The sequence below is a fragment of the Dreissena polymorpha genome, chromosome 3 (genome assembly GCF_020536995.1).
Source record: "Dreissena polymorpha isolate Duluth1 chromosome 3, UMN_Dpol_1.0, whole genome shotgun sequence".
Taxonomy (NCBI): domain Eukaryota; kingdom Metazoa; phylum Mollusca; class Bivalvia; order Myida; family Dreissenidae; genus Dreissena; species Dreissena polymorpha.
The window spans coordinates 58947123-58971779 of record NC_068357.1 but is presented as its reverse complement, the minus strand read 5'-3'; the positions used below and the strand labels follow the sequence as shown (position 1 = coordinate 58971779).

Below are 24657 nucleotides of genomic sequence, written 5' to 3'. Positions count from 1 at the left end.
GTAGCTAAGTCATAATGGCGTCATTGACCAGTTATTTCGTCACCGACCACTTTTTGCCCATGTATTCTTGGTCATTGGCCGATAGTTGGTACATGACCACCTTACGACCATTTTTCGACCGCTTTTCGCCCCAGATTTATGGTCGATCCCATCACAGAGTATATAAGGAGCCAATTTTTTGCTCCGAGACAGTCTCGCTCAGTCTTTTCATAGGAACCTACTCCACGTCATTTTACACAAAAAATCCAACTTAAAAGTCTTTCGAGTACGTGGTTTGATTGCTATAACTTTTAAATGGTTTATTTTTTAATACTTAATACTTTACTTACAGTCTAACATAAAAAGTAACTATTTAAGCGTAAGCCGCATGTATTGTATTAATGCACTTGTGTGAATTGATCTGTCTTTGATCAGCTGTTTATATTGAATATTTTTTAATATCGCCATATTGGGAATAATCTGTCACTGTTCAAGAGGATCAGTGTAAACAATACGCAGAATTTGTTAGCCAGTGGGCGCCTGTATACGTGTATTATCAACTTTAATTGTATAATGTTTAAAGTTGAAGGTGAAAGGAAATAGTGAATAAAAAAACAGTTTGAAACGTTTATTGTCTTAAAGTCATTTTATTAACCATCCAGAATCTATCTGTAAAGTAACAATAAATAGATCAACGCAATCGGCAGAACGCTACAGTATATTAAATTATTGGCACATATCAATAGTATGATGTTATATATTTATTTGGCTATAAAAAAAACCGTTGATTCACAAGGACCAAAGGTTATGAAAAATAACACCTGTACAACTAGTTACATAGTCAATAACAAGCGGTTTTAATTGTAAATATATTATCTATGCAAACTAAAAATTTGCTGTGACATATTTTTGTCAGCTTTATACAAAACTTTCTAGTGATAGACATATATAAGTATATTTTGACAGCAACAAATCAAAGGTTCAAACCGCATCATGTAATACAGGGTACTTTTATAGATGTATACAAACAATATTCAAACATATAAATGACCAAACATCGATCAATTGTCTGTACCACATCCATATGATGAAAAACAAGTAACATAAATCAATAAAGTCTAACTGAAATGAAATCAGTTGCTTTTTGGTTACAAATCATTGTTTGCTTAGCATAATCAGTATACACATTCTTGAACGTGTATACCTATCACAGCATTAAATATTATAGAAACTTTGTATCTATGTACACTTACATACCGGCAATCTAGCAAATATTTAATTCCATACAAGACTCATTTTTATCTAAGTCCAGTTCTGTAGGTTTTATGGAATTTGAACACGATACTCCCCTGCATCCACCACAACAATACGAACATTCTATACCATGTTTTCTACAGGTGCATTTTTTCGTATCGCAGTTCAGCATACAGTTGCAGTGAATGATGGAAAGCAGTGCTCCAGATAACATGCGTAAAGGCGTAAAAACGAATTAAATTTCTTAAATAACGATTTAGATTTAGAATCCTTGCGTAAAGTTACGCATTGAAAAAATAAAACACGAATTCAAAATTTTCGAACGTGCGTAAAACTTCCAGTAGCAAATTATATACGGTTAACATTTCATCCCGGTTCTGAATCGTCTAGGCGCTCAATTAAAACTACAACTTTAAGTCAACGTCACTCAAGCGTTTGCTGTGAGGAAGAGCCACACCTAAGAACGGTCGAAAGGCCAAACGGTCTCGATTCTGTTATCCCAGTATTGCAGACGTGTCATTGCTGTTTATTGTACCTTTTTAATTACACTTATCGTAATTTTTATACACAAGTAATATACTGTATACCTATTCAAAATGTAATTAAAATTAAATGTTAAATATAGTTTTTGATACGACTTTAACGGCGACCAAAAGGCCATTATGACCTAAGCCAAAGTGTCAGTGACCGTTTTACATAAAAAATCATAATGGCCGACCAAAGCGGTGTATCGAAGCGTGGAAGGCAAAACAAAGCTATTTCAGTGTCAAAAGTCCATGGTGCATATTCTTTCAATTAGCAAGAAACGGAGAAGGAAAACCAGGCTTTTCCAAGACTATAAACCAAAATGTTGAATTGTTAGTGTGTCAAAAACAATGAATAAAAAAAAATTTGGTAATATATTGTTAAGAAATAATTTTATTAATAGGGGGTAAAATAAGAATTAATTTTTAAAATAGGGAGTAAATAAGAATTTGACCTTATTTTTATCTGGAGCTCTGATGGTAAGCAATTTGTCAGGTGCCGGTGGCAGTGAAGATTTCAGAGGAAGCAAGTGCCGGTGGCAGTGAAGATTTCAGAGGAAGCATCTTTCCCTGGATAACTTGCAACCCATAATCAAGAGGGTTCAGCGAGTTGTTGCCAAACCATACCTTTGTCTGAAAGTAAACCCTTAAAGAGTGGAACTTCGCTGCCACTGAGGTGGGTGGACGAGATTTGACTTCTACATGAGATGTGCTGCTAGCTACTTTAACAGAAAACTTTTTGAAACGCAATTCGTCAAGCGAAATCGGGTTTTCTGTTCCGTACAGCATGGCAATGAGCTGCTCACCATTTTCTTGAATGTTTTCGATATCAGTAGCTTCATTAAAAGCGAGGCATTGTATTTTAAACCTTTCACTTTTTGACAACATCTTCAATGCTGCTGACTTGCTTATGCCATACATTCTTGAGGTCGTGTCACACCCAGTTAGAGCATGTAGTAATGGCAAAACATATCAAACAGTCTAACCAAGCACATTGCATGTTTTTTCGATATCCCATTCCTTCTCTTCGTTTTGGCTATTTTTTCGTAATTATTTCCTGAAGATTAGTTTTATAATGATGACACAATAGCACAAGTAAATCTGTATCCTCTCCAGACAGGACTACTTGTTTCGTTTTAGCCTTTTCAATAGCGATATTCACAATGTTAGTGTCTGCATCGTCATTGGCATGATGGACTTAAACATCGCGATTGCTCAAGTATTCATCAAGAAAGTAGATAAATTTCTGTTTGTTTTGAAGAATTGTCAGGAAAACATCTTTCTTTATTTTACACGGAGTGTAAAGTGAAAATATAACCGCTTGGCCACATATGCCTTTTGTTCGCCTTATGTGCGCTGTATCCTTGGTTGTTGCACTCTCTGGATAGCCATCGAAGACAACACAGGAATCCCCTTGAGAGTTTCTTCCAATGAACTCGAGATAGCCCTGGACAATCTCACCAAACATGCTTCCTTTGTTCCATATCAGTTTGTGCAGGAGCGACCTGCCATCAAAAACAAAAGTTGTTGCGAAGTTGTTTTGCGATTTAGTAGATCTGCAATTGATTATTTTAGCAGCAGACTCAATTATTTTTCTTTTCTTTTCTTCTTCTGACATATTTGAAGCGTCTTCATTGTAGATTTCATGAATTATGTTTGCGATGGTTTGTCTCAATGTCACAATATAACTTTTCCCATCTGAATTGCTTATAACAACACTCTCGCCAAAATGTTCATTAATGTTTCTTTTCATATATTTTGCAGAATATGCATTTTCTTCCCCACAAATGTTTGACATTTTGTTTACAAGATCAACAATCGACATATTTTGGCCCGATTCTATCATCTTAATCACATGTTCATAAACACCAACCTGGCTTGTGTTTTCTGGTCTTCCAGTTCTTTGACGTTTGGCACTACATGAAGATTCACTGTCATCGTTACGGTAACATTTTGGAATACCTTTTCCAGTCTTGAAGTTCACACTACACGACTGGTGGTATATGGCTTCTGCTACAGGAAGGTCAATGGCGTGGGACAGACGAGCCAAAATTGCTGTGGACCACTCATCTTTCCTTGTATTGCAAACATCTACAATAGATTCCTTAAAGTGCAAACTTCTAACAGGATATGTATCACTAGATCTCTTGTTTGTTTGTAAAGAAAATTTTGCTTGATTTGCACAAAATAAACAATTTTGTTTAAAATCAAACTGAATATCAGAGCGTAACACACGTGACACATTGTTAGTGACAGATATATCCTGCTCCTTGACAGGCCGTGTGAAATCTTTTCTACACTAAACATGGACGATGTCACCCGGTGCAGCATTCAACTGAAGTCCTCTTTTATTGCTTATGTCCAATAGCCTTTGACATCCCTTTGGACCAAGACGGGCTGTTGTGGTACTTTCATCAATGCATTCATGACAAATACTGCATATATCCATGATCTGCAAGATTAAAAAGAAGTATTCTATTTATTCTAATTTAAGTTGACATTTTATTGTCATTGTGTATTAACTTATTGTCCTCCACTACATTAATTACAGTTTAGCATCCGAAGGCTTAAATGGAAACGCTGATAATATAAGTGTTGATGTTAAAAGGAACCACATTACCACTGTTATAATACATAGAGAATACATGGTTACTTTCTTATGATAACAAATTGTTATCGGACAAGGAATATATCGGCACCTGGAGCATGTTTTCTAACGGGAACGTGGAACTATCAATCTTACATTTTTTTATAAAGAAAGATATTTTAATGTGAATAACATAATTTTAAACGCCATCATAAATAATGCTTCTTTTTTATTATAAGATCGTTTTTTATCAGCAGTGAAGCGAAGAAAAAAAGCTACTTATGATGGAAAAAATATATTTAATACCATAGTTCTGATGTTTGAATAAAGAAGTTTGCCTCAGAAAAACCTTCGTAGTATTCATAGAGTCGGTGGTTTCAACAACACGAGTGTATGCATCACAATGAAACATTGAAATGAAATATTTTCATTTCGTAATTCAATTCCAATTAGTATGTAAGAAGCGAATGAGTACATTTTTAAAATTGTTTACTAATTTTATGTTTATATGTTTCGTGTTTTATATTGTTGAAAATAATATCTTTGAATATTTCTGCAAATGTACCTGTCATCGTTGTTGCACGATCCTGGACACCGATATGTTAGACCCCGCACACAAGTTTGACCACCTAAAACAAAATAATAACTTTACTATACTTGTATGTTTAGAAATATTTGTTTATGTGTTTATAGCCAAACTTAACGCATTAGTATATTAAGCTGGATCTGTAATGTCATAACATGTTGAACATAAAATAAGAGTCTTAAAAACAAAACAACAACAATTTAAATGGATTGGAATACCTTTATGTAAAACGGATTAAAGGTTTCCTTCTTCACATATTGGAACAGTGTGGGCTAAAAAAAATAATCAGCCAAACTATGATACACAGTCCATCTGCAAAAAGAGCGATTAAATTGAAGAGTAATTTTTGTTAATTTCAAAATAGTTGATTATGCTGAAATACGACCCTAATGGCCTTCCGTAGAAATAAAAAACTGCACGAGCGGTTGCTTTGTTAGCGATTATACTTTTTAAAGTAAATAATTTCAGTCATTCATGAGTTTACTGAACTGCAACATTTGTTTAATCATTTTTAAATCATGTAACATTATACCATTAAAAACACTGATAAATGAACATGTATCCTGCCGTAACCCAAATTCGACGACACCGAAATTCGACGATGTTTTGTTTTTATCGCATCATCGTAAATCACGCGCGATTTGAAAGGTGAAGGTCGTTTCTGTTTTTCCCACGGTCTACTTCCGCTTTACGCTCCCGATTATTTCCAAAAATAATGGAGATTAGACAGGTAATTCTTATATTTTTCAACGAATTCGCTCTAATAATTACTTTTCTTCACATCTGTCTTTATAATGCCTACATATGTACCCGTTTTCTTAATGAAATGGTTCGTAGTACACTGCATCGTCTGCCATTGATAGTAAAGATAGTAAAAATCACTTCACTCGCTCAACACTTGGAAAAATACGGAAGCGCATAATTGACTTCTTAATTTGGAATAACAAGCACATCATTTGCAATGAAGGGCATTTTGGTTATCAGTTTTTTTACTTGTTTTCAGAAAACTGATACAAAAAGAGGCCCATATCGAAGTTGCTATGACCAGGCTGATTTAAAATTGGCTTATCATGCAGTGATGATAAATCACATTTCTGTGCAGAGAGCTGCCACTACTTATGGGGTACCAGTTACTACACTAAAAGATAGGGTCCATGGTAACATCCCAATAGATAATGTGCAGTCAGGCCGCACCCAGTTGTTCTCAAAAGACCAAGAAACCATGTTGGCCCAGCATTTGAATTCCATGGCAGAGGTTGGGTATGGCTATTCACGAACAGAAGCTATTAACCTGGCATCTGACTATGCGGTCCACCTTGGTATCAGAGATAAAGATCACCCTCTCACTCTCAGATGGCTATACAAATTCCTGAAGAGATTTCCTGAATTGTCCGTCAAAAAGCCTCGCAGTCTTGAGTCTGCCCGTGCCAGATGTGCCACCAGAGGTGCAATTTCCAATTACTTCACGGAGCTTAATAAGATCCTGAGTGAAAATGATTTGCTGAGTCGGCCTGAAGCAATTTTCAATGTTGACGAGAAAGGCCTATCAGTCGACCACAAACCCCCAAAAATTATCACTGGTGCTGTATACAAGGCAAAGGCAATAACATCTGGAAGGTCTCAAACTGTAACCTTGATTGGAGGAGCTAATGCCATGGGGAATCAGGTACCACCGTTTGTTGTCCTTCCCGGCAGGCGAATGTTACCTGAATTACTGCAAGGTGCTTCCTCTGGAGCTACAGGTGTTGTTTCCGAAACGGGTTGGTCAAACACTGATATCTTCAGCCAGTACATGAAGGAGCATTTAGTGAAGTATTTGCCACCCCACAATGCCAAATCCCCAGTGCTTGTCCTCTATGATGGTCATAAAAGCCACATATCACTGCCACTGATTCAATGGGCCAAAGAAAACCATATAATTCTGTTTGTCTTGCCTCCACATTGCAGCCACTTGCTCCAGCCATTAGACATTAGTTGTTTTGGCCCATTTGAAGTTTCCTGGAACTCAACATGCCATGGCTACATGCGAGAATCTGGTGGACGAGTAATAAACCGGTATGATGTGTGCAGATTGGCATGCAAGGTATATTCTTACACTCTGACACCATCCAATGTTCAAGCAGCCTTCAAGAAAAGTGGAGTATATCCTCTGAACCCGGATGTTGTGTCAGACCTTGACATTGCCCCATCATTGAGCTTTCCAGCTGCAAAGGAAAGTGACAACAACAAAAACAAACAGCCTGAAACCAAAGTTGAAAACACTAATACTGATGAAGCAAACACATTCCTGAAAAACAGAGGTGGAAACATTTTGGAAAATGTTAAGGTTGCTAAAGCTAGAAACACCCTCAGCAAAGTTGTAGGAGGCAAGGCGATCACTAATGAGGATGTGATAACAAAAATACAAAATCACATTCACTCACAGTCCACATCTATGAAGAGAAAATTTATTCCTCCATTTAAAGACCACCAAACACACCAGAAAGAAACCTCTACAATTAAGAAGACAAAAGGGAAACAGCAACAAGCTCAACACGAAAAAGTGAAGACAATCACTCATGACAAAACCATGGATTCAGATGATGACATTGAATCTGAAGAAGAAAAGTGTTGTGTATGTGGGAAATTATACCCTGACAAATCAGATTATGACCACATAAAGATAGTTCAGTGGGGACAATGTGACACTTGCAACAAATGGGTCCATTTGAAATTCTGCACAAGAGTGAAAGTACTCAGACGTGGTGATAGTTTTCTCTGTCCCACATGTTGCAAAGCAGAAGAGTAATCAATAACTATCAAACACCTACCTGTAAATAAGTTCAATTTAGTTATAGTTATCAACTTTTGACTCTTACTGTTCATGTTATTGAAAATGACTATATAGCCCACCATATATTGACCTCTATGATGAAGAGAATATCCACCAATCAAAATCGTCGAATTAAGGTGACCTTTCATTCACACTGGAAGTGAGTCATATGCCGCCATTTTTGTTGTCAAGTTACGATAAAATGGTTGTTCATCGACTTTGAATCAATCCAAGGTAATAAAACAAAGTTCAAAGTTAATGACTGTGTGATTTAACAGTTCAATGTTTCTATAATTTATTTGTTATTGCTGCGTGTATCTGTTACATCGTCGAATTTAGGTTACACCGGGATATCTTTTATGAAGGTCACTTTTTTTTAAATTTCAACAATACATTTCTCAAAGTACTTTTACTTCTCATATATCAAAAACTTGTTCATATATAATTATTTACATACCTTCGATGTGTTTCCGACGAGTAATTTAATGACATAAAATAAAAATGACAAATATTCTTAGCTAAAACAACCGGTTTTCAAAGGCGCAGCCATTTTTGAACTATGACGTTTACATTCCAGTGACGTCATAATCCTGTCCGTTTTGGGTAAAACTGTTTGTACGGAAGTCTAATGTGTCCATATAAAAAGTTTTATTTTCAACCGATTTTTAAACAAAAATATCCGAGTTAATGCTTAACAAAATATGTGGGACTTTTTTGTGGAAATACATTTCAGTGATGTCTTTCACTCTATGCAAAGAAAAATTCTGTTGCAATTAGACCTACCCCAAATGTTAGACTGACTGGACTACCGTCATTCTACGATAAAAACCATTCAGGCGTCTTCAGATTGGACTTTGTAGCGTTTGAATAGATAATGTGAATTGAATAGTCTTAAAACTAACTGGTATTTAAAATAAATATTATAAGCGATGAAGTAGGAATGTATTTATAGATAAACTGTTCATTACATTGAAGGATTTAGTAAAAACAGGTTAAGTATTCAATAGCGGAGAAATAAAAAAAACTGGCTGAATGTTCAAAAATGGATTAAATAGTGGTTTCAACATCAAAGAGAATGGGATAAACGGATTTTTGCAAATAGGATAATCCTTGACTAAAAAGGCCACCATAGTTTGAATACTTTATATATTTAAAATAAGAATGTGATCTTGCGACTGCCAGATTAATCAGCTGGTGTCTTTGGATTTTGTTTGTAAGACCAGTTACGTAGCGTCAAAGTGGCAGGAGAACTATTCAACGAGATATTCATAATCGAGGGTTTATAAGCCATTAAAGTGTACCGGATTCATCTGTGATATCTTTGCACCAGGAATTTACTCCAAAAGTTGAAGTATTCCTGCGATATGTGTATGAATATATTATAATAAAAACTACTTACAATATCGGAAGATAATTAGATCCTATAGTTTATTACTAAGTACTTATTTTGCAATTACACAGCCGAAGTTATCTGCAAGAAAAACATTGACAATGCCTCTATACCAATTCTTGAGCAACGATACTGTTCTTTACGGAACGCTGATCAGGTTATCATACGACTCGTCTCAGACGACCGTGGAACCGGAAACGGAAAAAGAAAGCTACGACGGACATGGCGCCATGCACTTTATCGTCGCTACAGTGCTCGTGTACTCGATATTTGGAGTGTTTTGCACGCTTTTAGTGCGGATAAAGCGTTATAGGGGAGAGAGACATTTGAGTTACATTCAGGACGAAAGCATAGGGAAATATCTTAAGAAGGAAACTCTTCTAAAATGGATGGGGAAAGAATAAAAATGAAATTGCATTGTCAAAGGGTTGCAGAACGAGTGAAACGGATCGAAGGAAAGCGCTATCTAATGGAGATAGATAGAGAAATATCAGCTGGGGATTTATCGTTGACAACCGACGAGCGTCACCGCCGGAAACGGCCCGGGACGCGGAAGGAGCTTGAACACACTTTAGGTATTATGGGCGTCTCCCTTCTGCACATACGTTCTTTTACTGGAAATGCTATGCCTTCTGACGCAGCAGACGATATTGAATCAGACGATCCGGAACTGGAAGAAAATATCGCCCTTAAAACAATTATTTGAGACCAGAGAACTAATGCCTTAAGCGCGGATATAGATAGCAATGATGGGGATCTCCTAACAGAGATACAATACATGGACGCCAATACAATCACCAACAATAAAGAACATGCAAAGTGTGTATTTGTCCTGTGAGCGTTACAAACATTATCGAGTCTCGCTCTGTGATAAAACAACGGGCATTTATTATGTAGCATCATATTGTGGTCCTCGAATAATTTCGTTCAATTCATGCCCCTTTTGACCAAATTATCACCGCTCTGGTGGCGCAGTCTTCGAAATAAGCACACGCCCGATCGCCACGGAATTTACTGCCGGGCACATACAAAAATTCACGTTTGTCGCCCACCAGGCATGTAAATTATTGAAGTCAATTGGCAGTTTATAAAAAATCATAAGTAGTTCCTGATATTTGCAAATTTATTTTTCAATTTTGCTAAGAAACACCTTGCCGGAAGTTGTAAAGCAATGAAATTCGATTGGTTTAACAACACGCACCTGCTTGCGCATGTCATCGTTATTGTTTTTGACCAATGCATTTCGGTAACATTCGGTTCTTATCAAAGGTTTCTCTAGAAATTAATCGAGTAGATGCTTTTTGAATTGATTATTTCAATCAAATAATGCGCTTCCGTTTTCGTCAATGTTAACAAATGTAATTGTCGACATAGAGGCTATGCAGTATCGAAGGTATGTTGATGGGGCTAAGCCCGGAAAAGCACTTCAAAAAACGGAAAATGTCAATGATTTAGAGAAAAAGGAAGCCAAGAAACGGTATGAGGACACCAGCGAACGCTATTATTAAGAGCACTGGTGTAACGATCGACCGTGACTCCAGTACAAAAATGCAGTGCCCCAGATAAGCTGCGTATCTGCGTCTTTCACCCTATTAAACTGTTTAAAAACGTAAAGAAATACAATATTAAGCGCATTGAAAACGCAACGAACTTTACTTTTACGCAAAATCGTCAGATTTAATGCGTATTATACAATAGCTTCGATCGAAAATGCTTTGCTCATTTTCGTTATTTTCTCTTTAGAATTATTATTGTAACGCGGCGACGGTTTCATTCAGCAAGCGCCTGGATGATGGAGCAGGACAACAGTCAAAGTTATTCAAATGCTCTGCGGACTAGATTTCATATTTAAATATAGCGTCTGACCAAATTATTTACGACGACATACATGCGTTTTCAATCTGACTTAATTTGTGGCTCATTGTGCATGTATTTGTAAAGCGTCTGAACTTTCAGATTATATTACGATGCAAAATAAATGTCTATGAGAGGTAGGAGGACGTCCGCGCTTGTTGCGCCACAAAATCAGTCGATATGTTTGACAGTGACAAAGATGTCAGTTAACATCAGGGTTTTTTTTTAAGTTTAAAGTTTATATCATGGACAGTTTCAAGGATTAACGATGTTATGAAACATAAGTTTATTAAAGTTAATTATGATAGTTTACAGTTTTATTGAATCAATACAAGTGTGCAGCTTCAACAGAAGTAAAGCAGCCATGATTTTAATGTATGTATTTTTATAACTCATTTCACCCTATTTCAAGAATGAAATCACCCTATTTTTCAAAATCAATGGTTGAAAACCCTATTTCCCAAATAATCATCTGGGGTACTGAATGGTATGTTCTGTAGTTGGTGTACAGACATAGCAATGACACCAAAAGAAAAGTTGTGCAATTTTGCTGAAGGTGCAAGTGTTCTTAAACTTGAAACAACTAGAGCTTTGTCACGGACGTGACGAATACCCCCACATGCCGCAATGACACAGGAATATTTTGAATGTGTTCTTAACAAAAAACAGCGGACACCATGCTCAATGTTTAAAACGCACTAAGTGATCCCGTGACCTAGTTTTTGACCCGGCATGGCCCATGTTCAATTTGACCTACACATCATCTAGATACAACTTCTGACCAAGTTTGATGAAACTCTGATGAAAACTACTTGAATTAGAGAGCGGACACCATGCTCAATGTTTTAAAACGCACTAAGTGAACCCGTGACCTAGTTTTTTACCCGGCATGATCCATATTCGAAGTTGACCTAGACATCATCTAGATACAACATCTGACCAAGTTTGGTGAAGATCGGATGAAAACAACTTGAATTAGAGAGCGGACACTTAATACGTACCGACCGACCGACAGACAGACAAGCTCATTCCTATATACCTCCCTAAACTTCGTTTAATGGGGGGTATAATTAAAGTGCATGAAAAAAAACTACATGAGGGTAGTACTGTCAAATATTCCAGTTCTACTCAAGATGTGTTTGAGTCCAAGGCTGCAAGGTGTCTCATTCAGTTGAAGAAAGCTGACTTTGAAAAAATAGCTATCAAATTTAGAACAGCTCATTATATAGTCAAACGTAAAAAGTCTTTTAGGGACTTTGCTGACATTTGCAAACTTGACAATGGCAATTGGACATAGGAGTGTCCTATGTCAATGACAAGGGAGCAGCGGTTCTCGTGTCAAACATGCCACTCTGCATCCAGTTGTTATATTCTTGGTTAAAAAAGTTCGGGCATGTAAAAAATATGTTGCGCATGTAAAACTTTTCTTAAGTAACTGGCCCGACTGGCATGTAACTTTTCAAAGCTAATCTCAAAGACTGCTAGTGGTATATTGTTTTCGTTATATGAAGTGCCCACAGTTGTGTTATTTGTTATGTAATGTAGTATACTTGAATTAACTAAAATATATTCTTAAATCTTCTTGTCTGAAAACTCAAAGCATAATGGCTTTCATGTTTCAATTGTAGAATCATCTAGAGATCCTCTACAAAGTTTTTTCAAAATATGTCCCTGTGGTGCAAAGTTGCTTTACCGGGGGTCACCAGTTTTGCAATGGGAGAGAGAGCCTTTCTATGTTTATTCGACTTAAACTCCTGTGGTCGAATGTGGCCATGACCCGGGTTTCACCAGTTTTATATTGACTTTCTTAGGAAAAACTTTAAAAATAATAGTCTTGTCTGAAACCGCCAAAACGCACGGCTTTCATATTTAGTACGTTGTATCATCTAGAGATGCTTAATTAAGTTTGGTCATATCAAACCCCAGCGGTCACATGTTTTTAAATAGGCGTAAAGCATTATAACTTCTAAAATCTTCTATGCATAAACAAGGAATCGAGCTTTGGTATTTAGTAATGTAACATCAGATAAGAGACCTCAACAATGTTTTGTTCAAATTATGTCACTTGTGTCTCAACTTGCCCCGCAAACCGATTCATATTTCTTATATAGACGACTTTTAAAAGAAAATTAGTTCAAAATTTGTCTTCTTTAAAAGGACAAAGCCCACCAATGTAATATTTGGAATAAAGCATCAGATAATGGTCATCTACTAAATGTGTTCAAATAACGCCCCCGGTATCAAATTTGGCCACTCCAATATGATGTTGTAAAATGTTTTGAATTGCCTAATATTGGTTGATATTTTTAGATTATGCCACTCTTGTTACTAAATAATAAATCATGCAATTGATTTGGCTTGTTAAAACGAAATCCAACGAAACATTGGCCACGTGTCTTTTTAGAGAAGTGAAAACCAGATGTTAACAAACCTAGCTCATGAATTGGTATGTTGTTTTGATTAATATGAGTTCAGGGCCGAACATTGAAAAGCTTAAATAAGGCCTTCCTTGATAAGTTGTTTGTTTATACCAAATGTTCACCGACCCTAATTAGTTTGTGCTGTCACTAAACTAGTTTCGGTATTCCATATTGAGTTTTCAATCTGTTGTGCTACGTCCAATCATTCTCAAAATTAAATTCTAAATATAAAGAAAGATTATTTTAATGATATCTGGAGTATTTCTGTCAGTGAGCATCCTTATAATATAGGAAAAGAACTGAAGAGGAAAGTTCGGCGCACCTTCCTCCCTTATTTTGGATGATTAATCGAACCAAAAGTTGTTGGTCTTATGTTTGAAGACCGGTTATATATGACTAGTATTCGATAAGGGTTCATGCTCAGATAAAGAACGATACTATTAACTGTGCTGAAATTAAAATATCTTTATATGTTTCATGTTGCACCATAACCTCTACAATGATTTATTGAATTTAATTATTTTAATAGGCAAGTTTTAAAAGTATAATTTATCTAAATAATTGGTATTAACAACTTTTAAATGCATGCACAAACACATCCTACTCGCGGCAGGGAAACGCACAATTATGCCTTATGGCAATAATTTACATTCATGTATTCAGTTCGTACATATTATTTAAAAAATCTTCATGTGTAATTTAGTAAGCAAAACTAAATGAGAAATTCAATATCTGAGAGCCTTGCGTAAAAAACCCTCCGGACAACATTTATTATTTTGAAAATTCCGAAGTCCAATGCCCATAACTTCGCCAAAAATCAATGGACCGGAACGAATTTCACACTTCGTCTCTAGCTCATGTAGGTTGACTCGCATACCAAAAATGATCTCAATATCTGAAAGCGTTGCAAAAAATCCTCCGGCAGACGGTTATTATAGAAAAAATTCGAAGTCCAATGCACATAACTTCGCCAAAACTCAATGGACCGGAACGAATTTCATACTTCATTTGTAGGTTATGTAGGTAGACTCGAATACCAACAATCAACTTATTGAGTGATATTCTAGGCATAAATTTTGTAAAACAAGTCTGGGAAATTGCCTTAAAGTGATATTATGGGCATCTAAAAGTGATATTATGGGCATCTAACAGTTTATAGGTGTCTATCGCAACCGTTGTTTATTTTTGGTGTTATCACTTCATATACTACTTATATTTGTTAATGCAGAATAAACATACTAAAACAATATCGCGGAAAAAGAAAAATAATGCATTTGAATATCAACCGTACTTTCGTCTGACGACTGATCATGCACTGTACGATGTGAACCTAAATTTAGTTTTAGTGCAGATTCTTTCATACGATACAAAGACACAGTTTTGTTTTACGGATCATTTCGGCTTACAGGACTGGGTGAGTCACGTAAGATATCGAATGTCAAATATATGTTTATAAACAACTGGTAGATGATGCGTTGCAGATAATTGGTCAGTATCCACATTTTAACTAACTCTTTTGACCTGTTAATTGTTTTCAGCTCAATTCAACAGTAAAAAATGCCCATAATATCACTTTAATCCGCCACCTTCCTATTAAACAAACGCAGTCTGATTTTATTTTGTACGTGTTATCCCTTTTTCAAAGCAACTCCAATTTAATTTAAAATAAAAGCAACGACACGGAGTTCATTTTCAAGTTTTATTTAAAGGGCGCGGTTCGTAAATCGAGACCATTGTTAAGCTTATTCAAGTTATTGTACTTAACTGTGACTATTGATTGTACTCCAAATCAATAAAAGGCAGTAGATTGTCGTTAATATAGTTCCGAAATGTCTTGAAAAATACTTCTTAGTGTTTCTAATATTTATATTTTATTTGAAGAGCTCTGAAACGTAAGCCATTCGTTGGGGAACGAAGTCCTTTCATAACGAACAGTGCAGGCGCAGGATGAAAAGTTAAACAATAACAATGTCATTCACTAATTATTTAAAGAATCTAGGGAATTTCTTTGTCAAACATATGTAAGCGGTTTAAGCATAAATACCATAAACCTGCCAATGGATATTTGCAAATGTTTAATTAAACTTATTTTCAAAAGGTATGAGTTGACCCACCTAGAGGGCTGGAATAACAAGTAAGACCCTTTGCTTCTATTATTGGTTATATCAATTTAGAAAAAAAAATACGCTGTTTCACAAAATTTAAAATAATACCCAAATATTACATCCTAGTTCTTTGCCCGTTCAAAATACCAGTTATTTGTTGTCATATGTAACGCCGTAGTCATTTATAACTTGAATTCGGCTCAACAAAAACACCAATGTCGGTCTCCGAGGTCATCATTAGCACGACGACATGCTAAGACCTCTTTTTGTGGCTCAGCCTGATTAATGCTTTTGCTTTTCCGTCAGTCATTACTTTGGAAAGCCAAGTTAAACGGCAGTGTGCGGTCTTTTAAAGGGGCGATATGAAAAAGCTTGATAAATCAAATAGCTTAAAAAAACTAAAAAAAAACAAGCCGGTCTTGAAGGAAGTCGAACGTCGGGCGAATACTGCCGAAATTGTGTCCATAGGGCATAGGGCCCAACATACTAGTGTCCTTACGTATTATTTAAACACATATTTGAAGTGTTTCGGTATATAAAAGCAGTGTGGTAGCAACGATGTTTAATGAAAGTTTCATTATCAAAACGATTTCAGTATAGCTTAATCATTCTGACCAAGCTTCATAAGGTCATTTCCATATTTGGCGTTTGCAGGGCTTTTTTGACGAGTGAATGCTTTTAATAAGTTTGTGCATATGGAAATAAGTCCCAAGCATGTTTACTACACTTATTTGTTTGCTAAACGAAAGTAAAAGCATTACAAAACAAAACAAACGATACATATTTGTAATTCACATTTTATATTTGCCATTAAACACCTTCTTTTCACACTGTGTGTCAAAGTTTTAATTGACAAAAATGCTTAAAAAATTATCTGAAGGTTAATAAATATCTGCATATCGTCTCACTAAAATACTAATATAAAATTATCAATTTAAAATAAAATGGTCTTAATGACCCTTCACAGCTGACATCCGTTCAGGATAGTCTTATGATTGTGGCAGTTGAACAAATGTATGCAGTTCATTATTAAAAACAATCGCGACAGTGACCAACTAGAATCCAAATACTGGACGATAAAGTACGATTGCCTTCAGATTTTCAGCTCATCATGGAAACAAACAAAACTAGATGTTAACTAACATGGTGAGTAGAGAATTAGCATGTAGAAGTTTTCTTTTTGTATTCCAGTTCGTAAAAGTAAACAGTTTGTCAAAACAAGAGTTGAAGAAGAGTTGTTTATATTGCTGCATTATGATTGACGTAGGGGTTGTAAGTTGAAAATAGAAGCAATCTTTGTTTTTTGCATTTTGCTTTAGTAAATTAAGAATTTGGGTTTCAACAAAATCGTATGTGTTTACCTTTCGTGTGTACAAAATGTGATTAATTTGAATCGATGCATAAAGCGATATTGTGTATTGTTACTCTGCTTTTGCATTGAATTATTGAAAACTATCTCTCATGTCGTAACGGTGAAAGATCACAAATAAGTTTGAAATTACTAAGCAAGGTTCGATTCCGTTAATTTTATGTTTTTGAATTGCTTTTAACAAGTATATGTTAATATATATCCGACTCAAGCTTCGCCGTGTAAACCTTTCTTCAACTCGTCAGATTAATACAAGTTCACAATTACACAGACGCTGTATTCTTTATAACCATATCAGAGTTGTTAAACAATTTAACAAGGCATAAACAACCAAAGTAATAAATCATTCTTACATTAAACAGCAAACAAAACATAATAATAACTTCAATTAGTAGTAATACATCATGATTTTATAATTCACATAATGCTCTGCAATATGTGGAACTTAAAAAATTACATGAAGAGTTCCGTACTGTCAAATTATTTTCTATCAGAAAATATCAGCAATAGAAATAATACTTTATTGATAATCATATGATTGGTTCCATTTAGGCTTTAAACGGTTGCATGAAATTCAAAGTATGTTAATGTTTTACTTTTCGATGTTTCTTGTGTCTGAAGTGTTTTATGACAATGGATACTTGCAGGTTCTCTTGCAAGTTCAGCTATCTCCTTCTCACACCGTTTAAAACTTTCATACTTTAAGCAGTTTAATACAACCACTTTAATCGACTTGTTAAAACTAAACAGACGATTAGTACACCACCATAGCGTCTGCAGCAGTAAAGTAAGTCTCCAGTCCAGTTTCAATGCACACATAAATACATTCCACACCAGGAACACTTGCATTTGTAAACAATTGTTCAACTGTGTCTGCCAGAGCTTTTTTATATCCAGACTCTATGTTTTTTTTGGATACAAACATCATTTCCTAGTGACAAAGTCTTTGTTGCAGCATTACACGCTGAAAAAAAATATTATGACACAAAATGGAACAAAATGTACACGATGAATACCTCGAGTCATTCACCTGAGTAAATTGATTAGCATCATGGCTTTAAAAGATATTAGTTTGTCAATACAAGTTGAATGTAAATATTTACAAATGAAATTAGAATGAACAATATACCCCATAAAGCCTTATACGGCTAATGTTTACTAGATGTTCATTATATTTGCATTTGTGACGTATATTTAGACCAGTTAATGTAGCATTATTTTTACTCATAACGGCCGCAAATCTGCCATTTTGATTTTTATCTAAAAAATAATTTTGAATTTTAACGTAATAGATAATGCAATTGTGTCATATTGATTAACTACCAAGTTTCACTGTTCAACAATGAGGGAAGATGCCAGTAAACCCAATGAAATTCAAGTTAACAACATATCACTTTAATTGCGTCAAATGAAATATTCTTTCAAATGCTATATAACAAAAGGTACATAGACTATTTTAGGTACCTCCTTATCATATGTAATAAATCCGAAATTGCAATGTGTGAACATCAGAGTATTCATATGCTCCACATATATTTTGATATTCATGTATTATCTTTAAAGAAAACGTATTACTCGAGTTGACACATTTGTAAACGTTCGAACGACTTATGACCACCTCGAAGTAAGTTTATGTTTATTAGTAATAAACCCAAATAATACATTATGACATTTTCTTAACTCCAGCCATATTATGAAAATTAGCCCCTACAGAAATTGTGGACGACCGACAACGGACAAAAACGGACAACAACTGACCTCAAAACACTAGAATGAATTATAGTATGTGAACACCTAAATCTACGTTGTTACAGTGTGCATAAGAAAATGCATAATTGATTCATCTGTATATGGGTAATGTTCCATAATAAAAACAAATGACCATTTGTCGCAAACTGTAATTACTACTTGTTTTTTAACATTCACCAATGCATACCTCGTGCACTTTTCGACAAATGGAATATTTACTGTAATTTTAGTAACAGTTATCTGACATTGACCTCTGCTGAAGTAATTTATATATTTTTGGACAGACGTGCAGGCAAAAGGAAAATATATAGGCACCAAGGTTCAAGTGTATACCTTTCGAAGTGGGTGAGTAAATACAATATTTAGTTTTGTTCTATATTTAGACATAGTAATCTAACATTGACGTCTAGTAAAAAGAATGTTCGTGCATAATCATCAAATTTCGGTAATAAATATACGGGGTTTAAAATACATTTCGAGAAATTGTGGGATCCAGTGTTCTGTACTTATAAACTAAAGGTACATGTATATCACATACTGGTTTCAGTAATTTTATGTCAAATCATGCAAGATAACATTGACTTTATTGTACAGACAGTTGTGGTGCGTGCGAACTGTTTTGTTCTGATAATCAGAAAGCGGGCAGTAAGAGGAAAATGACATACCATATCCGTTTGTGTTCGTGCCCACAATATGTATAACAGAAATTTCGGTAGATATCTTGCTCCCGACGGTGAGCTTCACATATTTTCCATTAGGAAACATCCAAACAACTTCAGGTTTTTCTGCATCTGTATAAATATATATATAAATATAAACACACACACACACGCGCATCCGCACACGCACACACACATTAAATACACATATATATTATCTGATTTAACATTTTGAGAATTGCTTCCTATTAGCTTTGCATTTTTAATTTGTCTTCCTGGCAAATACAATAAATGCAGTAGGAATTAAATATTGATCGATTCGTTAAGATATACATATTATGTCCAAACATATATTTATATTTACGTTCGGAATAGGATTCGAACAAATCATGTTATTTCAGTCATCATGGATTGATGGATACATGTTGTTAAATTTGTATCACATTTAACTCAACACATTGTCTTTGAAGAAGTTATATTCACGATGCGAGTTGACCTTTGGTCTAAACGTGTTACCTTAACCTTAAAACAGGAGGTCGATAATTGTTCTCTTCACGTTATCAGATGAATCTAAATATGACCAGTGATTTATTAAATCGTTAAAGAGGAAATGAATAATACACAATTTTACTATGTATTAAAAATAACTTCTAGTATGACCCTGTCCATAAACCTATTAAACAGAAACTTGTTCCAGCCGCAACGCCTGAAACTGGTAACAAGTATGCCAAAATTAAACTCATTTTTCTTTGTCCATACATAGGTTATATTCCGGAAATGGATTGAGCTCCAAATGCGACATTGCATTTCAATTAGTGAGGCTTTTTATAACGAACATAACATAGTCTTGATATAATCATGTGTGCAAATTAATATCAAACTCCACAAATGGATACTGTTATAAGCTCTCCACGTACATGTTATTCCCTATAAAGCTTATTAACGCACTACGAGAAGCAAGAGACAATTGACAGGTCGTCGTAATATGCACATTTGTGCAATTTTATAGCACAGTCCCATGATGCATAATAAATGTTAGTATGAGACATCAGTATTTATAATATTTATATAAGTTTAAAGCGCAAAAATCATGTGTGCACTTTAATATGTTTTATATCGAATTATTTAGTAAATATATTGCAAACATTCCTCTATGCAGAATATAGGTATGGGCCGTACACGATGGCAAGACCCACACACACTTGTTCATCCAACAAACAAACAACAGATCTTCAATATGTTCTCCACTTCTATGTTTGGTGAGCACAATAAATCGATACATTATGACGTTACACGCTGTAAAATGTCAAAACGTAAACGTTACATGATACACGACGGACGTATTATCAGGACAAGTTCTTACTATCCGTACAAGTTCAACATGAGTTGACCTTTGCATAATAACACGTGATATAGAAGTTAGAAAACTCAGACAAACGGTAGAAGAACACCCGCTCTTAATAATTTTAAACCAGTGTAATTTGGGAAATTATAATATGAAAGATAAATAAGAGGGTTTCCGATCTACTTATAATAGAACTGATATGAATCATCGAAATTCACATAAATTTTGAACATTAAAAATAATTATAATGAAATAATATAACATTAATTAATTTGTATTATGATTATTGAAGAGAATTACACTACAACGAACAGTGGTTATGGTGATACATACGGTTACCACTAGTTGACTATAATTTAAATTGATTCCGATTGTAAATATTTTGCCAATTTTCGGTAACTCGTATTTACTTAATATGGAAATTGTGCTTAAGTTAACCACACAAAAAACAAATACCACATATTACATCAGTTGTTACTAGTTTGTTAATTATTAACAAAATTACTTGAACGAAGTTTTAATAAATACAACAGGTGTTTTTCTTTTATTGATGAAATGTTTTTCATCTATACTCTATGTACACTGCTTCTTTGTGAATTTTTGTCCTAAGTTTGGACACATTTTACTAAACCATGAAGATAGCTATATTAGGCTTTATGCAATGTGTCTACTCACGCGAGTTGTGTATCGTGTCATTTCTTAAAATGTGACCATCATTTGTAAAAATAGTGCAAGTTATGTACATGTCCCAAAAGGAAAGTCATTTCTGCGTTGAATAAGACGAGTTCATGGAAATCGCTGCACAATTGATGAAGATATGGCTGTTAAAAGCGATGCGCCCTGTTTTCGGGTCATTTTGAGTTGAATACCTTGTTATATATACATTTGATACTGATAAAAAATCAGAAAAGTTGATTTTTCGTTATTATTTGATTATTTTTCATTCAAATTATGTGTTTACAAATTAATATATAGCCACACGCTAATCACATGTGGTTTAAACAGAACACCCCTGTACCAACGACACTAGTACACTTATGTGTACAATTCGATTCACGCCTCACATACTTTAAAAAATGTGTCCGAAAAATATTTAAAGACAACAGGTGTCCGAAAATTTAGAGACAAAACATACAGGTGTTCAACAATATGGAGACACTCTAAAATCGACGATCGTATACCGGAATGCAATGTGTATAGCGTAGTTTGAACGAATAAAAGCTCTTGTAAAAATGTGGTAAAATTGTAAAATAAACTGTCCGAAAATTTAGGGCCATATAGTATGGACGAAAACCCATGTGTCCAAAAATTAAGAGTCACAAAAAATAATTATTTTGGCTAAAAACGGGGGTGTCCGAAAATCTAGAGCATCAAATAATTTAGGGTTATTAGAGGTATGTTCTGACTAATCATTAATGTCTTGATCACTATGAAGTTTCATATTTGCTTCTTGAAGGTAGGTGTCCCGATTGTCTTCGCATATCAGTCACACATATTAAATTACTGAAATTACTGAAATAAGGTGTGTTTTAAATGTCATTTGAAATAAAGAAAGCCTCCATGCCCCTAGTCGCTCAACTGAGACATGTACAAACTTAATATTAATCAAATGACCGTTGTGGTTTTAGAGAAAATATTATAAGATTTCATTTTCAAAACATATTTTAGCTCGGGGGATCTTAAAAGGCAACGTAACGGAACCAGTTAAAGAACTTTAACAGAAAGTCACAATATGATCATTCCTGTGACCTGTTAAAATCTACTCAGGGGTTCAGGAGAAGTGGTTAAGAGGAGAAGTGGTAAGAAGAATACATAACGGTATCATTACAGCTTATCATGAACCATATCTTATCAGATGAGCATATAAGGGAAGCGAGTAACCAAGCGAATGGTTTTTAGACCCCCAGTATATGATTTGAACAAAATAGGTACAAAACCAATAAATATGTTCCGTAGAAAATACGAAATTTAATATCCTTGCAGTCTTTGATGATTTTATACATACAGTAGATTCTGTTTAATTGAATAGCCCACTTCATGCCTTGGTCACGTCTAAATATTTAATAATCGGCAATGTTCATATACGGTCAGTGATATTTTCAATTAGTTTATTGCATATATGCTCGATATTGGTCTTATATGTTATACGAAAGTTTTCAATTGCCTGAACCTGTAATTATGGTACAATTGAAAAAATAATTTATTTGTGAAAACAGCACGGATTCTATAGTACAAATACATTACTAGATTTATGGGTTAACTAAATCCTGATCATAATCTTTGAACTTAATCTTTATTGGTAGCCTTCAAGACGATTTCGGGGGTTTTCCAATCAGCCTAACAGGATTTCGTGCGGAAACGAAATTGTAATATACATCCACATCATTGAAGTGGGAATGCCCACTTATTCAAAGTGGAAATCATAACCAATACTGCTGACACTAAGCACTCTCTGTATTTGTATTATACATTTTGTGTACCATCGTTTGTGAAATAATTCAAGAAGATAAAATGACTTCACTATACCTGGTATTGATGCTGACAGTCCCTGATTTTTGAAACGTCGTTCCGGCCTGGTTTGCTGGTTTAAAGGTAGATCCATCCTTATGGGCCGGTTGGAAGGTAGGTCCGACATAGATGGCCCGTCTAAAGGTAATTCCAGCCTAGTTGGCTGGTCGGAAGGTTGTTCCGACATAGTTGGCTGATTGGAAGGTAGTTCCGACCTAGTTGGCTGGTTGGAAGGTAGGTCAGACCTAGTTGGCTGATTGGAAGGTATTTCCGACCTAGTTGGCTGGTTGGAAGATAGTTCCGGCCTAGTTGGTTGGCTGAAAGGTAGGTCAGGCCTAGTTGGCTGGTTGGAAGGAAGTTTCCGGCCTAGTTGGCTGGCTGGAAGGTAGTTCTTGCCTAGTTGGCTGGTTGGAAGGTAGTTTTGGCTTAGTTGGCTGGTTTGAAGATAGATCCGGCCTAGTTGGCTTCTTGGAAGGTAGTTCTTGCCTAGTTTGCTGGTTGGAAGGTAGTTCTGGCCAAGTTGGCTGGTTGGAATGTAGTTCCTGGAAGGTAGTTCCGGCCTAGTTGGCTGGTTTGAAGGTAGGCCCGGCATAGTTGGCTGGTTTGAAGGTAGTTCCGGCCTAGTAAGTTGGCTAGAAGGTAGTTCCGGCCTAGTTGGCTGGTTGGATGGTAGGTCTGGCCTAGTTGGCTGGTTGGAAGGTAGTTCCGGCCTAGTAAGCTTGTTGGAAGGTAGTTCAGGCCTAGTTGGCTGGTTTGAAGGAAGATCCGGTTTAGTTGGCTGGTTGGAAGGTAGTTCTGGTCTTGCTGGATGGTTTAAATGTAGATCCGGCCTAGTTGGCACGTTTGAAGGTAGTTCCAGCCTAGTTGGCTGGTTGGAAGGTAGTTCCGGCCTAGTTGGCTGGTCCGATGGTAGGTCTGGCCCAGATGGCTGGTTGGAAGGTAGTTCCGGCCTAGTAAGCTGGTTGGACGGTAGATCCGGCCTAATAAGCTTGTTGGAACGTAGTAGGACCGGCTTAGTTCGCGGCGGTATGGAAGGTGGAACTTGCCTAGTTGGCTGGTTTGAAGGTTGTGCCGGCCTAGTTGTCTGGTTGGAAGGTAGTTCCGGCCTAGTTGGCTGGTTTGAAGGTAGGTCCGGCATAGTTGGCTGGTTTGAAGGTAGTTCCGGCCTAGTAAGTTGGTTAGAAGGTAGTTCCGGCCTAGTTGGCTGGTTGGATGGTAGGTCTGGCCTAGTTGGCTGGTTGGAAGGTAGTTCCGGCCTAGTAAGCTGGTTTGAAGGTAGTTCAGGCCTAGTTGGCTGGTTTGAAGGAAGATCCGGTTTAGTTGGCTGGTTGGAAGGTAGTTCTGGTCTTCCTGGATGGTTTGAATGTAGATCCGGCCTAGTTGGCACGTTTGCAGGTAGTTCCAGCCTAGTTTGCTGGTTGGAAGGTAGTTCCGGGCTAGTTGGCTGGTGCGATGGTAGGTCTGGCCCAGTTGGCTGGTTGGAAGGTAGTTCCGGCCTAGTAAGCTGGTTGGACGG

At 35.9% G+C, this 24657-nt stretch overlaps 1 protein-coding gene and 1 long non-coding RNA gene across 2 annotated transcripts; both read right to left on the bottom strand.

The window, feature by feature from the left end:
- Window positions 1-898: 898 nt before the first annotated feature.
- On the bottom strand, window positions 899-5638 carry LOC127873963 (uncharacterized). The gene is made up of 4 exons (XR_008046459.1): window positions 5463-5638; window positions 5149-5202; window positions 4910-4973; window positions 899-4209 (listed from the first exon to the last, which is right to left on the bottom strand). It is a non-coding gene; the product is annotated as an uncharacterized LOC127873963 (long non-coding RNA).
- A 17151-nt stretch (window positions 5639-22789) lies between these two features.
- On the bottom strand, window positions 22790-24279 carry LOC127872256 (cell surface glycoprotein 1-like). The gene is made up of 2 exons (XM_052415587.1): window positions 23160-24279; window positions 22790-22803 (listed from the first exon to the last, which is right to left on the bottom strand). The coding sequence occupies exons 1-2, from the start codon at window positions 24277-24279 to the stop codon at window positions 22790-22792; spliced, it is 1134 nt and encodes a 377-aa protein (XP_052271547.1).
- Between the last annotated feature and the right edge of the window lie 378 nt (window positions 24280-24657).

Coding starts and splice junctions, on each gene's coding strand:
- LOC127872256 (XM_052415587.1), bottom strand. CDS start 24,279: ATGCCGGACCTACCTTCAAACCAGCCAACTAGGCCGGAACTACCTTCC.